Source organism: Acanthopagrus latus, chromosome 13 (genome assembly GCF_904848185.1).
Source record: "Acanthopagrus latus isolate v.2019 chromosome 13, fAcaLat1.1, whole genome shotgun sequence".
Classification (NCBI taxonomy): Eukaryota; Metazoa; Chordata; class Actinopteri; order Spariformes; family Sparidae; genus Acanthopagrus; species Acanthopagrus latus.
In genome coordinates this window covers 18098547-18121940 of record NC_051051.1, presented here as the reverse complement: position 1 = coordinate 18121940, position 23394 = coordinate 18098547, and the positions used below count along the sequence as shown (strand labels likewise).

General features: G+C 39.6%; 2 protein-coding genes across 3 annotated transcripts; both read right to left on the bottom strand.

Moving 5' to 3' along the window:
- Nucleotides 1-6648: 6648 nt before the first annotated feature.
- Nucleotides 6649-11708, bottom strand: LOC119031306. Its single transcript, XM_037119688.1, has 5 exons — nucleotides 11258-11708; nucleotides 10633-10764; nucleotides 9529-9660; nucleotides 9294-9425; nucleotides 6649-8847 (listed from the first exon to the last, which is right to left on the bottom strand). The coding sequence occupies exons 2-5, from the start codon at nucleotides 10726-10728 to the stop codon at nucleotides 8212-8214; spliced, it is 996 nt and encodes a 331-aa protein (XP_036975583.1). The 5' UTR covers nucleotides 10729-10764; nucleotides 11258-11708; the 3' UTR covers nucleotides 6649-8211.
- Nucleotides 11709-13716: 2008 nt separating this feature from the next.
- On the bottom strand, nucleotides 13717-22650 carry LOC119030704. Of its 2 annotated transcripts, none has more exons than XM_037118493.1 (7): nucleotides 21867-22650; nucleotides 18872-19081; nucleotides 17467-18740; nucleotides 17233-17297; nucleotides 16642-16822; nucleotides 16076-16241; nucleotides 13717-15044 (listed from the first exon to the last, which is right to left on the bottom strand). In XM_037118493.1, the coding sequence occupies exons 2-3, from the start codon at nucleotides 19068-19070 to the stop codon at nucleotides 17674-17676; spliced, it is 1266 nt and encodes a 421-aa protein (XP_036974388.1). In that variant the 5' UTR covers nucleotides 19071-19081; nucleotides 21867-22650; the 3' UTR covers nucleotides 13717-15044; nucleotides 16076-16241; nucleotides 16642-16822; nucleotides 17233-17297; nucleotides 17467-17673. The 2 variants fall into 2 exon arrangements, with proteins under 2 accessions (XP_036974388.1, XP_036974387.1); XM_037118492.1 differs by having other exon boundaries at nucleotides 17734-18740.
- Nucleotides 22651-23394: the final 744 nt, after the last annotated feature.

Below are 23394 nucleotides of genomic sequence, written 5' to 3'. Positions count from 1 at the left end.
GCTTTCTCAGCTTAGATTTTGCTCAAAATGTATGAATTTGACCTAAACATGATGTGGAAACATGGTTTCACTTGTTTCAATCCTTGTTTTCATTAAGACGTGTTTTCTTGCCAAATCAAGCGTTTCAGGGCGCTGGGAGCTTGTTTTAGGCAGTTAGAGCAGATTCATCTGTATTCAAGCCAAAAATGCTTTCTCAGCTTAGATTTTGCGCAAAATGTATCAATTTGACCTAAACATGATGTGGAAACATGGTTTCACTTGTTTCATCACTCATTTCAGTCAGACGTCTTTACTTGCCAAATCAAGCGTTTCAGGGCGCTGGGAGCTTGTTTTAGGGAGTTAGAGCAGATTCATCTGTATTCAAGCCAAAAATGCTTTCTCAGCTTAGATTTTGCTCAAAATGTATGAATTTGACCTAAACATGATGTGGAAACATGGTTTCACTTGTTTCATTACTCATTTCAGTCAGACGTCTTTACTTGCCAAATCAAGCGTTTCAGGGCGCTGGGAGCTTGTTTTAGGCAGTTAGAGCAGATTCATCTGTATTCAAGCCAAAAATGCTTTCTCAGCTTAGATTTTGCTCAAAATGTATGAATTTGACCTAAACATGATGTGGAAACATGGTTTTACTTGTTTCATCATTGTTTTCATTAAGACGTGTTTTCTTGCCAAATCACACGATTTAGAGCGCTGGGAGCTTGTTTTAGGGAGTTAGAGCAGATTCATCTGTATCCAAGCCAAAAATGCTTTCTCAGCTTAGATTTTGCTCAAAATGTATGAATTTGACCTAAACATGATGTGGAAACATGGTTTCACTTGTTTCATTTCAGTCAGACGTCTTTACTTGCCAAATCAAGCGTTTCAGGGCGCTGGGAGCTTGTTTTAGGCAGTTAGAGCAGATTCATCTGTATTCAAGCCAAAAATGCTTTCTCAGCTTAGATTTTGCTCAAAATGTATGAATTTGACCTAAACATGATGTGGAAACATGGTTTCACTTGTTTCATCACTCATTTCAGTCAGACGTCTTTACTTGCCAAATCAAGCGTTTCAGGGCGCTGGGAGCTTGTTTTAGGCAGTTAGAGCAGATTCATCTGTATTCAAGCCAAAAATGCTTTCTCAGCTTAGATTTTGCTCAAAATGGATGAATCTGACCTAAACATGATGTGGAAACATGGTTTTACTTGTTTCATCATTGTTTTCATTAAGACGTGTTTTCTTGCCAAATCACGCGATTTAGAGCGCTGGGAGCTTGTTTTAGGCAGTTAGAGCAGATTCATCTGTATTCAAGCCAAAAATGCTTTCTCAGCTTAGATTTTGCTCAAAATGTATGAATTTGACCTAAACATGATGTGGAAACATGGTTTTACTTGTTTCATCATTGTTTTCACTGAGACGTGTTTTCTTGCCAAATCACGCGATTTAGAGCGCTGGGAGCTTGTTTTAGAGAGTTAGAGCAGATTCATCTGTATTCAAGCCAAAAATGCTTTCTCAGCTTAGATTTTGCTCAAAATGTATGAATTTGACCTAAACATGATGTGGAAACATGGTTTCACTTGTTTCATCACTCATTTCAGTCAGACGTCTTTACTTGCCAAATCAAGCGTTTCAGGGCGCTGGGAGCTTGTTTTAGGGAGTTAGAGCAGATTCATCTGTATTCAAGCCAAAAATGCTTTCTCAGCTTAGATTTTGCTCAAAATGTATGATTTTGACCTAAACATGATGTGGAAACATGGTTTCACTTGTTTCATCACTCATTTCAGTCAGACGTCTTTACTTGCCAAATCAAGCGTTTCAGGGCGCTGGGAGCTTGTTTTAGGCAGTTAGAGCAGATTCATCTGTATTCAAGCCAAAAATGCTTTCTCAGCTTAGATTTTGCTCAAAATGTATGAATTTGACCTAAACATGATGTGGAAACATGGTTTCACTTGTTTCATCACTCATTTCACTCAGACGTCTTTACTTGCCAAATCAAGCGTTTCAGGGCGCTGGGAGCTTGTTTTAGGGAGTTAGAGAAGATTCATCTGTATTCAAGCCACAAATGCTTTCTCAGCTTAGATTTTGCTCAAAATGTATGAATTTGAGCTAAACATGATGTGGAAACATGGTTTTACTTGTTTCATCACTCATTTCAGTCAGACGTCTTTACTTGCCAAATCAAGCGTTTCAGGGCGCTGGGAGCTTGTTTTAGGGAGTTAGAGCAGATTCATCTGTATTCAAGCCAAAAATGCTTTCTCAGCTTAGATTTTGCTCAAAATGTATGAATTTGACCTAAACAGGATGTGGAAACATGGTTTCACTTGTTTCATCACTCATTTCAGTTAGACGTCTTTACTTGCCAAATCAAGCGTTTCAGGGCGCTGGGAGCTTGTTTTAGGCAGTTAGAGCAGATTCATCTGTATTCAAGCCAAAAATGCTTTCTCAGCTTAGATTTTGCTCAAAATGTATGAATTTGACCTAAACATGATGTGGAAACATGGTTTCACTTGTTTCATCACTCATTTCAGTTAGACGTCTTTACTTGCCAAATCAAGCGTTTCAGGGCGCTGGGAGCTTGTTTTAGGCAGTTAGAGCAGATTCATCTGTATTCAAGCCAAAAATGCTTTCTCAGCTTAGATTTTGCTCAAAATGTATGAATTTGACCTAAACATGATGTGGAAACATGGTTTTACTTGTTTCATCATTGTTTTCATTAAGACGTGTTTTCTTGCCAAATCACGCGATTTAGAGCGCTGGGAGCTTGTTTTAGGGAGTTAGAGCAGATTCATCTGTATTCAAGCCAAAAATGCTTTCTCAGCTTAGATTTTGCTCAAAATGTATGAATTTGACCTAAACATGATGTGGAAACATGGTTTCACTTGTTTCATCACTCATTTCAGTCAGACGTCTTTACTTGCCAAATCAAGCGTTTCAGGGCGCTGGGAGCTTGTTTTAGGCAGTTAGAGCAGATTCATCTGTATTCAACTCAAAAATGCTTTCTCAACTTAGATTTTGCTCAAAATGTATGAATTTGACCTAAACATGATGTGGAAACATGGTTTTACTTGTTTCATCATTGTTTTCATTAAGACGTGTTTTCTTGCCAAATCACGCGATTTAGAGCGCTGGGAGCTCGTTTTAGGGAGTTAGAGCAGAATCATCTGTATTCAAGCCAAAAATGCTTTCTCAGCTTAGATTTTGCTCAAAATGTATGAATTTGACCTTAATATGATGTGGAAACATGGTTTCACTTGTTTCATCACTCATTTCAGTCAGACGTCTTTACTTGCCAAATCAAGCGTTTCAGGGCGCTGGGAGCTTGTTTTAGGCAGTTAGAGCAGATTCATCTGTATTCAAGCCAAAAATGCTTTCTCAGCTTAGATTTTGCTCAAAATGTATGAATTTGACCTAAACATGATGTGGAAACATGGTTTCACTTGTTTCATCACTCATTTCAGTCAGACGTCTTTACTTGCCAAATCAAGCGTTTCAGGGCGCTGTGAGCTTGTTTCAGGCAGTTAGAGCAGATTCATCTGTATTCAAGCCAAAAATGCTTTCTCAGCTTTGATTTTGCTCAAAATGTATGAATTTGACCTAAACATGATGTGGAAACATGGTTTTACTTGTTTCATCATTGTTTTCATTAAGACGTGTTTTCTTGCCAAATCACGCGATTTAGAGCGCTGGGAGCTTGTTTTAGGCAGTTAGAGCAGATTCATCTGTATTCAAGCCAAAAATGCTTTCTCAGCTTAGATTTTGCTCAAAATGTATGAATTTGACCTAAACATGATGTGGAAACATGGTTTCACTTGTTTCATCACTCATTTCAGTCAGACGTCTTTACTTGTCTTTACTTGCCAAATCAAGCGTTTCAGGGCGCTGGGAGCTTGTTTTAGGGAGTTTGAGCAGATTCATCTGTATTCAAGCCAAAAATGCTTTATCAGCTTAGATTTTGCTCAAAATGTATGAATTTGACCTAAACATAATGTGGAAACATGGTTTCACTTGTTTCAATATTGTTTTCATTAAGACGTGTTTTCTTGCCAAATCAAGCGATTTAGAGCGCTGGGAGCTTGTTTGACGGAGTTAGAGCAGATTCATCTTTATTAAAGCCAAAAATGCTTTCTCATCTCAGATTTTGCTCAAAATGTATGAATTTGACCTAAACAAAGTGTGGAAACATGGTTTCACTCGTTTCATCATTCATTTCAGTGAGACGCCTTTTCTTGCCAAATCAAGCGATTTAGAGCGCTGGGAGCTTGTTTTAAAGAGTTAGACCAGATTCATCTGTATTCAAGCCAAAAATGCTTTCTCAGCTTAGATTTTGCTCAAAATGTATGAATTTGACCTAAACAAAGTGTGGAAACTTGGTTTCACTTGTTTCATCATTCATTTCAGTCAGACGTCTGTTCTTGCCAAATCAACCGATATAGAGCGCTGGGAGATTGTTTGACGGAGTTAGAGCAGATTCATCTGTGTTCAAGCCAAAAATGCTTTCTCAGCTTAGATTTTGCTCAAAATGTATGATTTTGAAATAAACATAGTGTGGAAACATGGTTTCACTTGTTTCAACATTGTTTTCATTAAGACGTGTTTTCTTGCCAAATCAAGCGATTTGGAGCGCTGGGAGCTTGTTTGACGGAGTTAGAGCAGATTCATCTGTATTCAAGCCAAAAATGCTTTCTCTGCTTAGATTTTGCTCAAAATGTATGAATTTGACCTAGACAAAGTGTGGAAACATGGTTTCACCTGTTTCATCATTCATTTCAGTCAGACGCCTTTTCTTGCCAAATCAAGCGATTTAGAGCGCTGGGAGCTTGTTTTAAAGAGTTAGACCAGATTCATCTGTATTCAAGCCAAAAATGCTTTCTCAGCTTAGATCCATCCATCCATCCATTATCTGTACATTATATGTACGCCGCTTAATCCTCTGCAGGGTCGCGGGGTTCTCAGCTTAGATTTTGCTCAAAATGTATGAATTTGACCTAAACATAATGTGGAAACATGGTTTCACTTGTTTCAATATTGTTTTCATTAAGACGTGTTTTCTTGCCAAATCAAGCGATTTAGAGCGCTGGGAGCTTGTTTTAGGGAGTTAGAGCAGATTCATCTGTATTCAAGCCAAAAATGCTTTCTCAGCTTAGATTTTGCTCAAAATGTATGAATTTGACATAAACAATGTGTGGAAACTTGGTTTCACCTGTTTCATCATTCATTTCATTCAGACGTCTTTTCTTGCCAAATCAAGCGATTTAGATCGCTGGGAGCTTGTTTTAGGCAGTTAGAGCAGATTAAGCTGTATTCAAGCGAAAAATGCTTTCTCAGCTTAGATTTTGCTCAAAATGTATGAATTTGACCTAAACAATGTGTGGAAACTTGGTTTCACTTGTTTCATCATTCATTTCAGTCAGACGTCTTTTCTTGCCAAATCAAGCGATTTAGAGCGCTGGGAGTTTGTTTTAGTCAGATAGAGCAGATCAAGCTGTATTCAAGCCAAAAAAGCTTTCTCAGCTTAGAATTTGCTCAAAATGTATGAATTTGACCTAAACATAGTGTGGAAACATGGTTTCACTTGTTTCATCAGTCATTTCAGTCAGACGTCTTTTCTTGCCAAATCAAGCGATTTAGAGCGCTGCGAGCTTGTTTTAGGGAGTTAGAGCAGATTCATCTGTATTCGAGCCAAAAATGATTCTCACCTTAGATTTTGCTCAAAATGTATGAATTTGACCTAAACATAGTGTGGAAACATGGTTTCACTTGTTCCATCATTCATTTCAGTCACACGTCGTTTATTGCCAAATCAAGCGATTTAGAGCGCTGGGAGCTTGTTTTAGGCACTTAGAGCAGATGAAGCTGTATTCAAGCCAAAAATGCTTTCTCAGCTTAGATTTTGCTCAAAATGTATGAATTTGACCTAAACAAAGTGTGGCAACATGGTTTCACTTGTTCCATCATTCATTTCAGTCAGACGTCTTTTCTTGCCAAATCAAGCGATTTAGAGCGCTGGGAGCTTGTTTGACGGAGTTAGACCAAATTCATCTGTATTCAAGCCAAAAATGCTTTCTCAGCTTAGATTTTGCTCAAAATGTATGAATTTGACCTAATCATAATGTTGAAACATGGTTTCACTTGTTCCATCATTCATTTCACCCTCAGCAGAAAGTAGTTTATTCAAGTGTACTACAAGTGTAGTTATTTAATACTAAAACTCAAGCAGCACATTTGAAGTGTACTTTCTATATACTGTATTTTATATACTTAAGAAAAGTTTAGTGAAGTATACTTGGCTTACACTGAAAATTATGAATAGTCTAAGACCAAGTACATTAATAATCAGACATACACTTATATCTTAATACTAAACCTTATACTTGTACTTTAGTATACTTTATTGCTTCTTTCAGCCACAAAGTAATAATACTTAGTATATCTTGATCCAAGTAAAGAATAAGGTCAAGTCACTGACTTGTGCTTATATTTAATTTAGCAGAATAAAAATGTTTTTCACTACACACATTAGCTTTGAGGTATTACCCCTTTTATAAACTGACATGTTCAAGATCATATAGTGCTGGAGTTTAAAAGTTTACAGTAAATAGTATGTGTGTTCAATTGCATTATTTTTATGTACCTTAAAAACATACACAAAAACAGAGAAACATTTGACTTGACTTTATTGATCAACTTCTAGTCCCTTTCATAAGGGTTTGACAATGGTGTTATGTACACAACATCATCTGTTTCAACAATAACACATTTTGTTTTAATCATGTTTTCAGTTCTTTTAACCTCATATATTAAAGTACTTTGTACATTGATCTGTGAATCTTTACATACGGGCCTGTCTGATTTAACAAGTAACTCAACTAAAACACAATAGTTTGGCACATGAACAAAATACAGAAATTTGATGTGAACACATTTGTTTAAAAATAACCAAGTCATTAATTAAACAAAATGTACCATCGTTCAAGCATCCAGCACTGTTGTATCTCTTCTTCAGTCTGTCACGGTTTTGACTGTGATACAGAACTCCATCAACCAAAAAAATGGTTGTAAGACCAGAAGCAGTTGCTCAGATTTCCACAGAACTTTGCAATGGCACGCCTATATGACATTTTAATGCTTTTTTGCACTGGAGGATGACCCAAACCTCTGACACTTTCATTTAGTATTTCACAATTTTCTGTTTTTCTTTTACTAGAGTAAAGTTCTTCAACAAAAGATTTTCATGTTCTGGGTGGATAGTGTTCTTGGCCCTTTCTGGCAATTCTCTCCAGAACAGAAATATTTTGACTGTTTGTGAGGGGACACAGTGTGTTCCATGAAAATACTTTATGAGAGTGCCCGTATTGGATTCAAATGAAAAGGTTGATGTAGCCCATAATGGCCCCCAGTGTTTGACACCTTGAGCAGTGTGTGTTAGCAAGTGCATATTAAAGGTCATGTTGTTCTTTCCATACAGTCTTTGGAACACAATGACAAATTTCTTTAGAGCTAGCTCTGCCATCAGGATGCTTTCGGCCTTTATGGTTTCCTGCAATAATGTATATATGCCAAACACCAGTAGGAACAAATGGTTCCAAAATCTTGCTGGGAGTATGCCTTTCAATACAGGTAGAGAGGAGAAAAGTAGAAATGCTCGCCACTCTGAATCTTTCCAGAACTTCTTTTCAGTCAGTGACCTTGGTATCCTAGTAATCTTAACAGGTGGTTTGATTTTTACAAGTCGCCTATCAACTTCATCTCTTTACCTATGTACCGGGGGAATCACTGTTTGTTGAATCAAAGCACAGTGTAGACAGTTGCCGAGTGACTCCAAGGCACACCTTGTGTCGATATTCAGGAATGAAGCCATTTATCATTTGGAAGTGTTGAAAGCTGCATTAAAGGAGATGGCCCTTTGACTCCATACACTGGGTCATCAGTTGTACCTGACATTGCATGACTGAAAGGATCCCTCTCATTTCTAAGTGGGGGTTCAGGTTGCTCATATGGATATGATTTACCACCTCTGTGCAAGCAGGAATCACAGCCATAAAAACCACTGAACTGTTCAGTGTTGTGAAGCAATGGACAAGCCACAGAATCAGAGCTACAAATCAGCACAAATACTTTGGAAACATGACCATGTCCTTGTCTGTCTTGCCAGTCAATACCTAAAGTCTCCAATAATGAAGCTTCTTTCACAAATGGTGTCAGCAATGTAAACATGGATGGTTTAGTTGGCCCAAATCATATTGCTGACATCAAAATGTGTCTTTTTCTCATTTCTGGTTCCAGTTCAATCATCTCACACTGAATCGGCCAAATGCTGCATTTAGAGTTTTTAAACACTGGTGCACCGTCACAATTCCAAATTAGAGTCAAATCATCTTTTCCAAGAACTCCACTGTCACACAATTTTTGATACTCTCCACCAGACTGTATATCAGTTAAAACACCAGAGGATCTACTTTTTTCAATAAGACTGACATCATGTTCCTGCAGAAGTTGTTTAATCTGTGCATGAGGGGGGATTACAAAAAAGTAGAAGCCCTTTTTTAAACTTGTGTTGGCATCAAATACTGTGTTGCAAAAGGTACAATAAGAGGGACAGTCTGCACTAATGCCAAGGTATGCTAAACATTTTTCACAATAAAAATGAACTTCAGACTGTGATGAACCTCCAAATTCTTTGTGAAAAAGGTAATGTGAGCGTGGAATTAGACCTGGAAACATCAGGTTGAACAGTTCCAGTAAATGAGTAAGTGCTTTGCCCCTGAAATTGTTCCGCAGCACATAAGACATCAGCATCAATATACTTTCTCGCTTTGAAACAGGTGCTCCAGGATACAGGGGCTTGTCACCATCTGCTTGGTCTTCACTGCCCTATAGATATAGGAAAAAGATAGAAAAGGCATGTATAAATTGAGAATGAGTAGCAACAAAATTCATAACAATTGGTTCATAGCCTAGAAAGTAACTTTCCTAAGGGTTATACTAGAAATTGGAATATACTAAAAATGAAATTTAACCCATGTTACTTGAAACGTTTAACCCATTTAGACTTATAACCCAGGCTGCCTCACTATGTGCTTCCTCAACTCCACATCATGCAATTATATTGTAACACTGTTAGGCAACAAACTGCAGCTTCCGCAGGTGATCTAGGCACAGTAGAAATATATCTGCTGACTGGATGGGAACAACAGCTACAGTTAGCACATACAGTATATGTATAACTATAATGTAGAATTGCCTCAAAATGCTCTAATTTTATGTAGTGTGCTTACAGTAACTACTAGCAATGTATTCTTGAACCACTGTCTACATACCACTGGAAATTCAGGTGTCTTTTCATGAGTACTATTCCCCTCTATCACGTCTTCATCATCAGCATGGTTTTCACCTTCATTACTAGCAGCATCAATCAAGTCCTCTTCAGATTGTGAAAAGGCTTCCTCATTCTACAAGTTGACAAGGGAAAAATATTACTTTAAGTAATTAATTAAAAGAGTAGACATTTATATAAAGAAAACATATATGAACTACCATATGGAATGCATTTACCTCTGAAATGTCCACATCCGAGTGGCTTGTGGTAGGGTTCTCAGTGTTGGCGAGTTCATCATCTTCATCTTCACTGTTGGAAGTGTTACTCCGGTGCTCTTCTGTGTTGATTTGGTCATCTTTATTTTCATCCTACATGTGAACAAAGGCAAGAGAATGAAAAATGTAGTTAATAAATGATTGAAATTGTGCAGGTGGTTTGCCCTAGCTTGCCTTTCGTCTACACTCAGCAAGAGGATAGGTCAAAATGTACCACAATTAAGCTAAACTGTCCATTAGGTGGTATGAATGCACTTAGCTATTACAGCAAACCTCCAACTACATGTTCTGTAGGATGTGTGCACTGTGGCAATGGTGTCACTGGAAGCCCTCTGATGAGTATTACTATAGCCCCTTTTACACAGAGATCACACGTCAGCGCTGCACTGAAGGCTCGCCAATAACCCACTTTCTGTTAATTTAATGTTGTTAACACAGAACCAAGCAGCTGGTCTTTAAGCTGCTTCAGTTGGGCATTTTATACAGCGAGCCGGGATTGCGAAAAGGAGATGTCACTGGTGTTGTGTTTAACAGCATCAACATCACTTTCCTCTGTTAAGAAAAACGCCCAACAATCAGACAGTCATTAAATCCATCTAGTATAGAGATACTTTTGTTGATTTCCACCAAGCTGAAAATGCCTGACATGTGCCTCAATCGTTTGTACAAAAATCTCTAGGTTACTTGTTTACAGTGGATAGTTGTCACACGTGTATGTTGTATGACTGGAAAAAAAGATGGTGACAGTGAGTTTAGTTTACACATTAGTGTGTGCGTCGCTACTCTAAAATTTCTGGGGATGCCCTGGATAGATAGATAGATAGATAGATAGATAGATAGATAGATAGATAGATAGATAGATAGATAGATAGATATGGGGAGCTCACAGCGCAGTTTAGTGAAGATTCTTAAAATTGAATCAAGCGGGATAAGAAAGTTACCCAGATACGGGGGGATGTATCCTGGCAACAGAAGATGTTCTGGCATATTTCAAGATTTAATGCCTGTAATAGCTTGGACATAAAACAATTCCACTTAGACTAAAACTGTGTGATTGCGTATTACCTGTTGAAAGGCAGTATCCAAAAGCCTAGGTGTTGAGGAGCTCCTACTGGTGACATCATCTCTAACTTCTCTGTGGGAAGCCATATGCTGACTCATGTGGTCTTGTGTGTTATCCTGTAGCTGTGCCCTGTCCTGGAGAGGTGGGATGTTCAACTATAAATGTCAGTTTTAACGTAACTCAAATCATTTAATTTCCCATGGGTTAGCGTTAGTCCGGGTGAAGCACTGGAGTCACCTACAACTAAAGCCTCGTCTGGTAACAAGTATGAGGACCGCAGTAGTGAGTTAGCACGATGCTAACTTCGGCTTCCGCCGCTAACACCCTCTTCCCAGCTCACAACAACGGCCCTAGTCATGCTCGTCACAACATAACATTGCAGGCTCCCGTTGTTGGGGACGGCGGGTATCTGCCCAAGGCTCCAGCGCTTCACTCGGACTGTACTTACTTTTCTTTGCCGTACTGACTACTGCTGCTGTCAGAGGCAGGAGGCTAAAGGGCTCGTCCACACGAATGAAGTTACACGGTTGAGCCCGAGAGGAAGGGCCCAGTTTGAATGTTTGTTTATAAACTGCAATGAACAAAAGCTTCAATTAATTATTTGTTACTTACTTATCTGTTACTTACTTTTACTTTCCATCTGTGCTTGGTAGTCCATGGAATCTCTGCTGTGTAATCCTCCAAATATCCTTCATATCAGCGGTCCCCAACCTTTTTTGCCCCACGGACCGGTTTAATGTCAGACAATATTTTCAGGGACCGGCGTTTAAGGTGTGGCAGATAAGTACAACAAAATAATATGATATGACCTGCATGAAAACTGTGGTATTTCCTAAACATAATAATAAACACGAATTATGATCCAGAACACCGGCAGAGTTGATCCAGAACACCGGCAGAGTTGTTGTCTCGAAAATACTTTTAAGGCCGCCGTCATTTGCGATCTCAAGCAGTTGATCTTCTTCTTGCACAGACATGTTGGATTCACCTGGTTTGTTGAGAAATGGGTCGCGGATCCATTCTTTGGCAGTTCGTGGATCTTTTGTGGTTGGGAAGTAGCGCTCAAACTCTTTCAATAGCAAAGACAGGTGATCGTGCACCTGCTGGGAGAATGAAGGCTCAGACTCGGTCTCTTCCAAAATCCCTGCTAAAGTTTGAAACATGTCAGATATACCTCTGTTCATGCGCCGTCCCCATAAATCCAATTTGGCTTTAAATGCAGCTACTTTATCTGCCAACTTGAAGACAGTTGTCATTTTCCCCTGGAGTGACAGATTGAGTTCATTGAGCAGGCTGAATATGTCGCACAAGTAAGCAAGTTTAGCGACCCATTCCTCGTCACTGAAATGTGCAGCCAGCGGTGACTTTTTTCTGAGAGAAATCTCTGCAGCGGCTCCCGTAATTCAAATACTCTGGCCAGCAATCTTCCTCGGGATAACCATCTTATTTCTGTGTATAACAGAAGGCGTCTGTGCTCCATGTCCATCTCCTCACAAAGTTGCTCGAACAGGCGCGAGTTAAGGGCGTGTGCTTTGATGTGGTTAATAACTTTAATGACATCATTCAATACGCTGTTAAGTTCCGGTGGCATTTTTCGGCTAGCCAGCATTTCCCTGTGAATGACACAATGTGTAGACTCACATTCAGGTGCAACCTCCTTAATCCGAGCAGTTAAACCAGACAGCCGTCCGGTCATGGCAGCAGCTCCGTCTGTGCATATGCCGACACAAAAGGCCCATTTCAGTTTTCCATATATATAATCATCAAGGGACTTGAATAGTTCTGCGGCCGTGGTTTTGGTTGGCAATGACAGTGCACATAAGATATCCTCATGCACATCCTCCTGATGAACATATCGCACATAAACCAGTAGTATTGCCTTGTTGTCAATATCTGTAGACTCATCAACCTGGAGTGCATACCATGGTGATGTATTAATCCTCTCCAGCAATTGTGTCTCAATGTCCTCTGCTATTTCCTCGATGCGCCGAGTGATGGTGCTGGCCGAAAGAGGCACCTGTGCTATCTTTTTAACCGCAGCCTCTCCTAGAAGTTCACGGCAGATGTCTTTAGTGGCGGGCAGGATCAATTCTTCGCCAATGGTGAATGGCTTTTTAGCCTTAGCAATACGATTAGCCACCAAGTATGATGCTCTCAGTGCACTCGCATTTGTTGATGTGGTGGCCCTCAGTAATTGTTTCTGTCCTTCTTGTTCACGCTTTTTTCTTTCAAAATACTCCAAAGGCTTGTCTTTTAATGCAGGGTGCTTGGTCTGCAAGTGGCGAAGCAGTTTTGAGGGCTTCATTGCCTCATTCGAGAGCCGGTCGCCGCATATTATGCAGAGCGGGCTTGGTGCGTGGGAATCTCCCGTTGGGATAAATCCGTATTTTAAGTAGGACTCCTGATATTGTCTATTAAATGTAGCTTTCTTTTTCATGGGTTTCATTTTAGCGGTAACCTATCACATGACCGAGAAGAGCGCCTTGACCTCCGTCAAGAGTGACATAGACGGATGTAAACTGTGGAAGTTAGGAAGATTTCATGGATGAGTACTGACGATCAGCAACAATGTCCAAAATTAATCACCCAGTGTCCGAAGCTAGAAGATGATGATGGATGGATGGAGGTAAATTGGGACATTAAATGCAGAAAAAAGTCAGACGGTCCAGCCTTTTTCCCAGCAAAGGTTTTAATGTTTGGTGGTAAGCTGTTGAATTTTATTGCTTGCCAGTTAACTTGATAGCATTGATTTAATCTGTCACTTTGTCATAGCCCAGTTGTTCTCAAAGTGGGGCCTGGAGATATACATACCATATATATTTGAAAAAAGCTCATCTACAACCTCACAACACATGGCTATGCTTCATGTCTGCTTTTTTCAAAAGTAAGTAATTTAGCATACCTGCAAGTGTAAATTTAATTTAGCACTCTTAAACCCCATTTCAGTTGACCTACACGCTTAGCCTGTTGTAGTGTCTCTCCAGGTTTTTCCAGGTTTTAATGCTTTTATGTGGTTTGGACACACACACACACACACACACACACACACACACACACACACACACACACACACACACACACACATCTTAAGAGATCCCACAGCCAAGCTTTTAATTTGATCACATTTTTTACAGACAACTACAGTGAGACAGGAATTCATAAGGGGTAAAGACATCTGGCAAGATGCACCGAAGAGGAAGAGTAAGCCAAACAGCAAGTGGAAAGATGTGGAAGAGGAGGATCATGAAGTTCCACCAAAAAAGGTAGTTGCCTGGGTGAATAACACCATATGACACCAGTCGATTGTAATTCAGAACAGAAGTGACATTTCTTTATCATTTCTGATGTACATTAAACTTGTATAGAAATGTACTTGTTTAAAACGGTACTGCACTGCATTTGTGATTACATCATTAGTGTTCTAACTGTAAAATAAAACAGTAATTTCATGTATTTTGGTTATAGTGTTTTAAGTGTTTTAACTATATAAAAAAATACTACTACTGTATTTTTAAGTTACAATATTAATATTTTAACTGTAACCACACTTCTATAATCCTGTATGATTCATGTTATGGTGTAATTTACTGATTACCAGTATTCTGCTTTCAATAAAATTTTACTGCATTTAAAATTGATATTTTTAAGTTTCAACAATTATTGGGACACCAAAATATACATTTTCCTAATTATTTATTCTTTGCACATTTAAAATATTAGTAACCATAAAACAATGGATATTAATATCCATAAATATTGGCAATAACACATCAACAAAACATATGATCAATTTTCTTGCATAGAACATTCTGTAAACACATTGAATACAAATAACCAAGTGAAAAATGGCAGTACACAATTAAATCCGCCTGGAGCGAAGTCCACTCACCAAATCTAAACATTAAGGTTGTGGGGAAACAGTTACAAGTATAAAAAGTCAATCTATAAACACAATACTGCTTAATTGCTAAGCATACCATGGCTATCACAAACATAATATGCAATGAATTTTCTCTTTCAAATCACATTCCATGTACAGTTTTCTGACAAGCAGCTACAACAATTTCTACACATTCAAAATATTACTAACCATAAAACAATGGATATTAATATCCATAAAATCAGTGGCAATAACATCAACAAAACCTGATAATCACTATCACTATCACACTATTCTTGCATGGAACATGTTGTTAACACATTGAATACAAACAACAAAACGAAAAATGTAGACATGTAGAAAAAATAGTACACAATTAAATCCCCCTGAAGCAAAGTCCACTCACCAAATCTAAACATTGAGGTTGTGGGGGAGGTGCAGTAATAAGGTGCTAACCTCTTAGGATCGCAGTGATTCCATTATCCAGTCATCAGGTCCACAGTGCTATTCCACAGCAACATCAGTAGCAGATTCCTGAAAAGTAAACAATTATAGTAAAATTATATTTGTGCAAGTAGTACATCAGTTATGCCTAAAGCAATGCTGTATTGCAGCTTTACAGCAGTATTTCCTTTAAAAACCTTGACTCACGGTGCTGTGATCATAAGACAGTAATAACTGTTCTTAATTTCATAACCAATTAATTACAAATATAACCACCATGCCATGTATAGTACCAGTTGAAAGTTTGAACACTTTCTCACTCAAGTGAATGGGAGGGTCTCAGCTAACTTTTGACTGGTATTGTATGTTTAAAAATGCCATACATCAGCAAAATTGGACAATCTAACAATTGTGGCAGCCGCATTAGTTTGAATGAAAAGTGAAGCTGTGAGAATGAGGAGAGGAGCAGCGCTGAGGGGCTCTGTAGCCTACGCACACAAATCAACACATCTACATCAATGAATAAATGTTTTACAATGAACCGATCAGTGTGCATTAAATTTTATTTTATTAAGTTATATAACATGGTTATGGTAAATGGCAAAGATACTTAACTACTCTGGTTAGGGAGAGACTAGGGCATGGGTGCATTGCATTGCAGTACACAATGTGGACTGGTAGTATGACATCTGGGAATTTTTCACATACTGCAGATTTAGCTTTTGTTTGCATACTGCATACTACTGCATTTTGGACAAAGTGGCAATGATTACTATCTGCAATGCTACAGCAGACTGTAGTTAATGCTTTTCTGTCAGCTGATGTCCACTAAGGGTATAAGTGTGAGTAAAACTGAAAAACTGAAACTACAAAAAAAAAAAAACCTCATAATGCATCAAAATATTTATCTTATATATTTTTAGAGCAGTTGTTTTGAGAGGACATGTCCTTAAGGGTAAATGTGTAACTTTTTTGAAAGGATACCAGAGGGTTAATAAAGGGAATTAGTGCTGACTATTTCTTCAGTAGAAAGTAGTTAAACATTATTTAGACTAAGATCTCAAAACTTATAAAAACCAAACCCATCTTCATGGATATGATGATGTTTATCAGAACCTCACCTTAATCTAGTTGTTTTGCCAGTCAAATGCAGAGAAGGCATTCATGAAGGAAATGACACGTGGACTCATATCAGAGGTCTTTCGCTTTACAGTTCTGCCAGTTTTCCTGCTTGTCTGGACCTTGGCTGTGCACTTGCTGGAATCCGGATTGATCCTGGCAAGGAACCTAACAGACATGAAAATATAAGTTAATATATCTCTTGGCCAGTTTGATGAGCGCATCAGTACTCTCAGGACAGATCAAGAAGTTTAAAGAAAGATAAAACTCATTTGATAATTATATGGAAAATATGTAGTTCAGGGTTAGGATCAACCTGATATGAACTTCAAGAGCCAAATATTTTTTGTCAAGGTGCCTCCTAACTTTTAAACATAGAAATGGCTTAGATGCCAATTTCAGTTTTGATCATAAGACTTGTATTGCCCTGAATTGTACGTATAAATCCTTTTGTGATCCTATTCTGTGTTTTTATCTTGGAATACAAATTAATATTCTTTCACCACTATGAAGTGTTCTGGGTTTTTTCAAATATTTCAAAGTTAAGTTAGAATGTTATTGGCAATACCTCTGGACATATTCCAGTGTTGTGACTGCTTCCACCTGATATTCAATATTGAATACGTAGAAACTGGTGAATAATACAGCCAAGGCAGTTGTGAAATCCAGGATTTCATCAGGGATTCCTGGGATTACAACTCGGCCCTCTATGGACAGCATCCATTTGTTAGCAGACCACACAGTGTCTCCTGCAATAATCAAACATAAAACAACAATTCAATTGCAAGTAAGTGATGTCTGACTCTGCAGACCCTCTTCGCCTGTCCCCAGTGCGGCAGTGGCTGAGTGGGTAGGAGGGTGTCTGGTAATCGGAAGGTCACCGGCTCACCCCCGGCCCTCCCCAGTGCTCCCCAGGCACTGCAGTAATGACACTTCCTCACTAGTCTTGATAGGGTAAATCCAGAGGACAAATGTCACATACAATATACAATGACAAATACCACCCAAACAACTTAAGGGGCCTAAATTATCTGTTTTTTTATTATGACATCTGAAACTGTATTTATTTGTAAAGCTGAGTTACCTGACTATATTTTTTGCGCATGTCCACTTAGTTTTATTCATCTCCAAATCTGCTTTTTTTGAATGACAGTTTTACCTAATGAGCCTTGGGGTGCTGGGAAGGACCAACTGTTCCTCTGCATCGGCAGGAGTTGTTGTCACCTATGAGTATTAGAATTTAGATTAACAAAAGCACAGAAAAGCACTTCACCCAATTATTACAGAAAGAATACCTACACAGTAAACAGTTATAGTGCTTTCCACTGTATAGTATCAGCTCAAACTGACTGGCCTTTTTGGTTTTACACTGGGCAAAAGTAGTAGGTAGTACCTGGTATCTTTTTGGTATAACCTGTGTTGTGGTTCAGAGAGAACTGAGGCGATACCAAAAGATGATGTGAAAACACTGCAGAGCACTTTCACTGTTTCACAGTGGACTCGCCTATATTGCATAGAAGATCCTTAATGTCACTGACACTTTTGAGATAAAAAAAAAACTAAATTGTGAGTTGGTTGAAATACTGCAATAGCCAAGTGTTCACAATAAAAAAGAACCATTTACAATAACGGTTATTGAAGACCAATAGTGATAACTTACATCAGTGAGGAGAAGAAGGGCATCCTCTGCTTCTTTAAAATGTGTCATCATCACCAGCAGTGCTGCAAGACCATCGCTGCCCTCTCGGTCTTCCTTCAAAGCGTCTTTCAGAACAGCTTTAACCTCTTTGGTCCATTTCATCAGCTGACATCTGAAGTACTCCAGGAGCCTCTTCCCCTTCTTATCAAAGTCTTCCTTCAGTCTGGTGTACAGGTCAACACCAGTCAGGGTGGTGAAGTGGGAAAGTAAGAACTTCCAAGACAGGAGAAACGGCCACTGTTTACTTATGTCCAGAATGCTGGGAGGTGGGTCTGCATTTATGTCCTCTCGCTGCTTTAGATATGTGATTGTCATAAGCTCCTTTACCCTTCGTCTTTCAGCTGCCCTTAGCCCCTCTTGAGTAAATATGTCCACCATCTCTTTCCTCTTTTCTTCAAGTGAAGAAGATGTTTCCCCCTCTGGGTACTCCTGTGGCTGCCAGTTAATACAACCATAACTGTCGATTCTAGTACATTTGGCAGGTGGTGGCTGGTCATCATCACTTGTCTTTGACCTTCTGGGTCTTCTCAGACGCGAGTGTGTATTGTCTCTATTGACATATTCAACTCTTGTCTTCAGCTGCTGCAGTAAAGTGAAGTATCCACATCCAATCTTTTCCCCCTCCTCAGTGTGATCTAAAAAGCTGCTAGGATACATCTGAGTTATATCTTTTGCTACTGCGGTACAGTCATTGAGTGTCGGGTTCAAGCAGTGTTCTCTCATGGTATCGACAATGACATGCACCATGTGTCGGCGATCCCCTGGCTCTGGACGATTACCAGCATCAATGGCTCTTTCGAGAGAGGGCCTCATTTTGTCCCAGGGCACCTGAAATCTGTCCACCCAGTCACTGTGTCCACGTGGACTGATTAATTGACTGGTGGAAGGCTCATCTGAGAATGAACTAGAGAGGGAAGTACTAGGGGAAGAAACAATAGAAGAGGTGGTCGACTGGGGACTTTTTGGATCTGTATAACAAATCAACATAAGCACAAACAAAATAAGTTAATGTCTCATTCCTACATTTTTCATCTTAATCGAACCATTATCATCAAGATAGAACTGCATTGAACATTAACATGTAAATGAGACAGCTTACCACTTTTGAAAGAATTAATTAATTTTCGACACTGAATGGGTGATAGTAGATGTCTGATGTCTTCCTCTTTAATTAACTGAAGAGCATCTGCCCCTTCCACACCTAAGTTGGTTTCCAACTCATGAATCACTGCTTCCACCTTCTCCCTTTGTAGTTGTGGTAGCACACGCTGTATAGCATCCTCAATGAAGTCCATCATGTAGTCTTTACCTGTAACACACAGAATGGTGCAAGACAATCAAGTTGAGACCAAACTGTTACCAAATTATATGTGGCCAGTGGATAGTAGTCTGCTAGACTGTCCACGGACACACACTCATAATGAGCATTATGACTGTTTTGTAGACAGTGCACGCCAAGATCCAAAACATGCACTGACTGATGCTGCTCAACAACAAAATGCACGCATGATTGATTAGTCAGTATGAGCACAATTTTCCCAAACTTGTAGCCTGTGTCATGTTGGTTTACAACAACAGCCATGCCTCTTTGATACAGTGTCCCCTTGAATGTAACAGAGGGTGTTTCAAAAGTGTCCTCTGGACGAAGGCCCTTGAGACTCACAGCTCTCTGGATGGCTATGTGGTACAGTTGGTCATGAAACTTTGTGGCTTCCCCTATTTGAAGCAATGGAGGAAATAGGCTGCCAGCATGTAAGTAAGCTTGCAACAACTGGTGTCTTTCAGCCAAAGTACTGCAGAGATTTTTAAAATTATGCAGTTTCCTTGCACACTGCTTAAAATAGCTGTGCTTACTTTCAAAGTGCAACGTCCATGATTGAATAAGGGGACTGAAATGGAGGATGAGCTCAGGGTAGTGAACAAGGTAATGGTGTTTGGGTTGCAGTGATTTTCCTGGGAATTTTTTGCTTCTCATTTCAAGGTACTCCTCAATAAGCATCTGAAGATGTGCAACTTGGTTTGTATGAATTTTGGGTGCACATATTAGATCAACAACCTCCCTCAACTTGAGACACAACGGCCAAACATCATTTTCAAGGGGATTTTTTATCCTGTCCCCTATCATTACAGGAAGGAGCCGCAAGAGGCACCAGTTCTGTGCAGCATGCCCACCAAGCTTTTCCCCATATGGTTTTACCTCACAAGGTTTGCTTAGCATCACTGCCTTTGTATGGGAAGTGTGATATTATCCTGTTTAGGTGGTTGTAAGTGAACTGTTTCTCAGTCTTAACCAAGTGCTTAATGTACAAAGCGAGATCAGCAGAAACAATCCCTTCAAACAGGTCATGACCCAGACATGGAGGGAGGCCTGGCTGGCAAACATGAAAATACTTCAGTTGATTGAACACCGAGTCAAACTTTACCCCATATGCCATTTCCCCCTCTGCCACACAGTTCTTGTAGGTCTCCACTGATCTAACAGGACCTGATTTTGTGGGAGTCTGCTGCCAGGCTTCTCTGTCTACGAGGCAATACCTGCAGAAGTATCTACTTTTACTGAAGTTCTCAGTGAAACCTCCAATGCAATGAGACCCTAGATTATCTCCGGTTATAGCCAAAACAGTACCCCTCACAATATTTCCTCCAGGACCATGAATTCCACTTTCTTCCATTTCTTTCAAGTCATTAACTGCAGCAGAAAATACCTTTTCTTGGCCAAAAAATTTGAAGTCCTCCTCCATGCACAACAAAACTAGCTGCATTTGATCAATGGAGGACCTGTTATGTACTGTGATCTCTGCCAGTGTCAAATACACAGCTAAAATCTTGTGCTTCTTTCTGCCAGAGCCAAGAGGGTTAGCAACCTCAAATCTTCAGTAGGCATTATGCTTACTAAAGATGGTGATTCATTTAACAATGCATTGTTTTTTATGATTTTACCATCTCTCAGATCTTCCAGGACATCAGCAGTTGTTGGTGTGTTAGATTTTGCTTGGAGATATTGCTCCTGAACTGAGGTCTGGCCAAGTAATGCCTTCACTGTTTCTTTAATGGACACATGCTGGCAAAATTGTTCTTTTCCATTTTTATCAATGCCCAGGTAAATGTGTGTTGGCTCAACATAGTTGAATTCACTCTTGAAAAGTGTTCTCCGTGTTTGAGCACTTCTAAATACTCCTTCATTGCATCTTTTCATCAGGTCATTTTTTGACAGATTATCAATGAGATCCCTAATTTCATTTTCAGGCACATTTAACTGTGTCAAATCTTGATGCAATTTAGACAAAAGCTGGGCTGTGCTAGAACTGTGCACCTCCTGGAACTCTTCAATTATTTTCTGGATCACACTGGTTGGTAGCAGCATTTTAGCCTGCATCTGTAGATAAAACAAGGCCAAACTGTTCATAAAATCATTCTCGTCTACTTCAATACTTGTGTTATCATTTCCACCATCCAACACCTCTGCTCCAACATTTTCATCTAAACCTGTTCGGGATGTTTTGGTAATTTCACTGTTAGAGGAGTTAGCTGAGCTAGCAGCAGCAGCACTAGAGGTACAAGTTCGTTTTTTATGTTTCAGACTGATGTGTGAGGTGAAAGATGAACGGACAGAAAAGGTATTGGGACAGTTATCATAGGGGCAAGGCACTTGCTCCACTTTCAATATGCAACTGGAGATGCTCCCATAAGGTTGCTACACGTTCTGACACAAAGCTACATCCCTCAAATTTGCATGCAAACTCATGTCCTTGTGTTTGTGTCCCTGGTTTAACTGTGAGCATATGGAATCTGTACATATGCTGTTGAAGTGCAACGAGGCTGTGGGGCACTCTGCATAGCCACACTGAAACTGAATGTTTGCAAGATTTCTGTGAATTTTAACATGCCGAATGAACACAGGAATTGACATAGTTCTGAATTTACAAACAGTACATGTGTAAGACATTTTGATGTCCTAACCAGAGAACTTATCAGTTAGCTTAAATTGGAAGAATCTGCAACTTTCTTTTTCACAAATACCTATGGCTATGGCTAGTGTTATGTAAATGAGCAAACTAAGTTTGATTTAGTCGGTGGAGAGAAAAGTCACTTACATGTAATGATGCACAATGTGCTGCTCCACACGTTCAACCGGTCTTCTTGCCAAGTGGTGGAAAAACAGTCCTCTTCCTGCAGCAGACTCGACTGGAGAACGTTGTAGACTCCTTTCAAAATCCAGCCAGCTTTGATACAGAAACAATAATGTGTCTTTTCTCAAAAACAACACCCAGTAATCCGTTTGCGCCAGTCTCCCTTTCTGATTTGCTTACAGCTAGAGTTGTGACGTTCGCGAACGAACCGATTCTTTTGAACGGCTCATAAACATGAACGACAGGAGCCGAGTCGCGGCTGGGGGAGAGCCGTTCTTTCCATCGTTCTTTTTTTCCCTATGCGTGTTTTAAGCAGACGCACACAGATTAACTCCTCCTTCGGTCTATGCATAGGGTCTATGCTCCTTGCTCCTCCGCTAGAGACAGAACAGTTAGGGGGAGGGGCGCACACGCAGGAGTGCTACTGTTGTGCACGCATTCTTCCCGTGAGTTCTCCAGTGGGGGGAAAAAAAAAACCCTGCGTGCCTCTTTCATTGGGGAGGAGCGGAGCCATGACTTGTGCACGCCACGCTGCCGTCATGGTTAAAAAAAACCTAACACACATGCAAGTGCCTCTCTGTCTCAGTGCCAACGTGAGTAGTAGCGGGTTGTTCGAAGGAAGAAGACACACACGTCTGAAAATGAGCCAGAGGAGAAGGAGCAGCATTTACCTTTCATTTTCTCAAATTTTATCTATTTGTCTAATATTTAAAATATCTTTTGTTTTCTATCAACATGTTCTTGTGTGATAACAATGTTCTTGTGTGGAAGTGTTCATAGTAAAAGCTGTTTTGCACAGAAATTCATTGCTGCTGGCTTTGTTTTTAAGTCAGCATAGCTTTACACATACACACACTCACATTATACTAAAGGTAGCCTAAATCCAAAATAGTGATGTCACTGTCTAAGCAGAGGGATGTTGTGCCACCCTATGGAATATAGTCCACACATGACAAATGAGGTAATAATCAATATTTCAGAATAACTCAAACTCAGATATTGGTGTGTAATTTCTGAGTTTTAATTATCTGACTACAAATCTCAAATCATCATTCCTCCCAGTGATTATTTCCAGGTTAAACTGAGATGCCCCCAAGCTGGATTCTTAAAACTGACTAAATATTTAAAAAGAGCCGAAAGAGCCATTCTTTTGAACGGCTCTTTGAAGGGAACGGATCGCCAAGATCCGGATCCCCTCAAAGAGCCATAAATCCCATAACTGCTTACAGCGCACCTGTAGCACGTGAAGCGCGCATGGATAGCGCATAGTGATCACGTGATCAGGATGGCCAATTTTGAGCAGCTGAATGAGCGCAGTCCCGCTGAAAAGTACCGCTCTCTGATTACCGTAGTTCCTCTAATAGGATAACTACCATATATGGCAGCATTGGGCAGGCATTTCTTTTGTCTGTCCCCTAGCTTGATACTGGAACATAAAGCCTTTCTTTTTTTGTTCTCCATATAAACACTTATCATAGAATAAATAAAATAA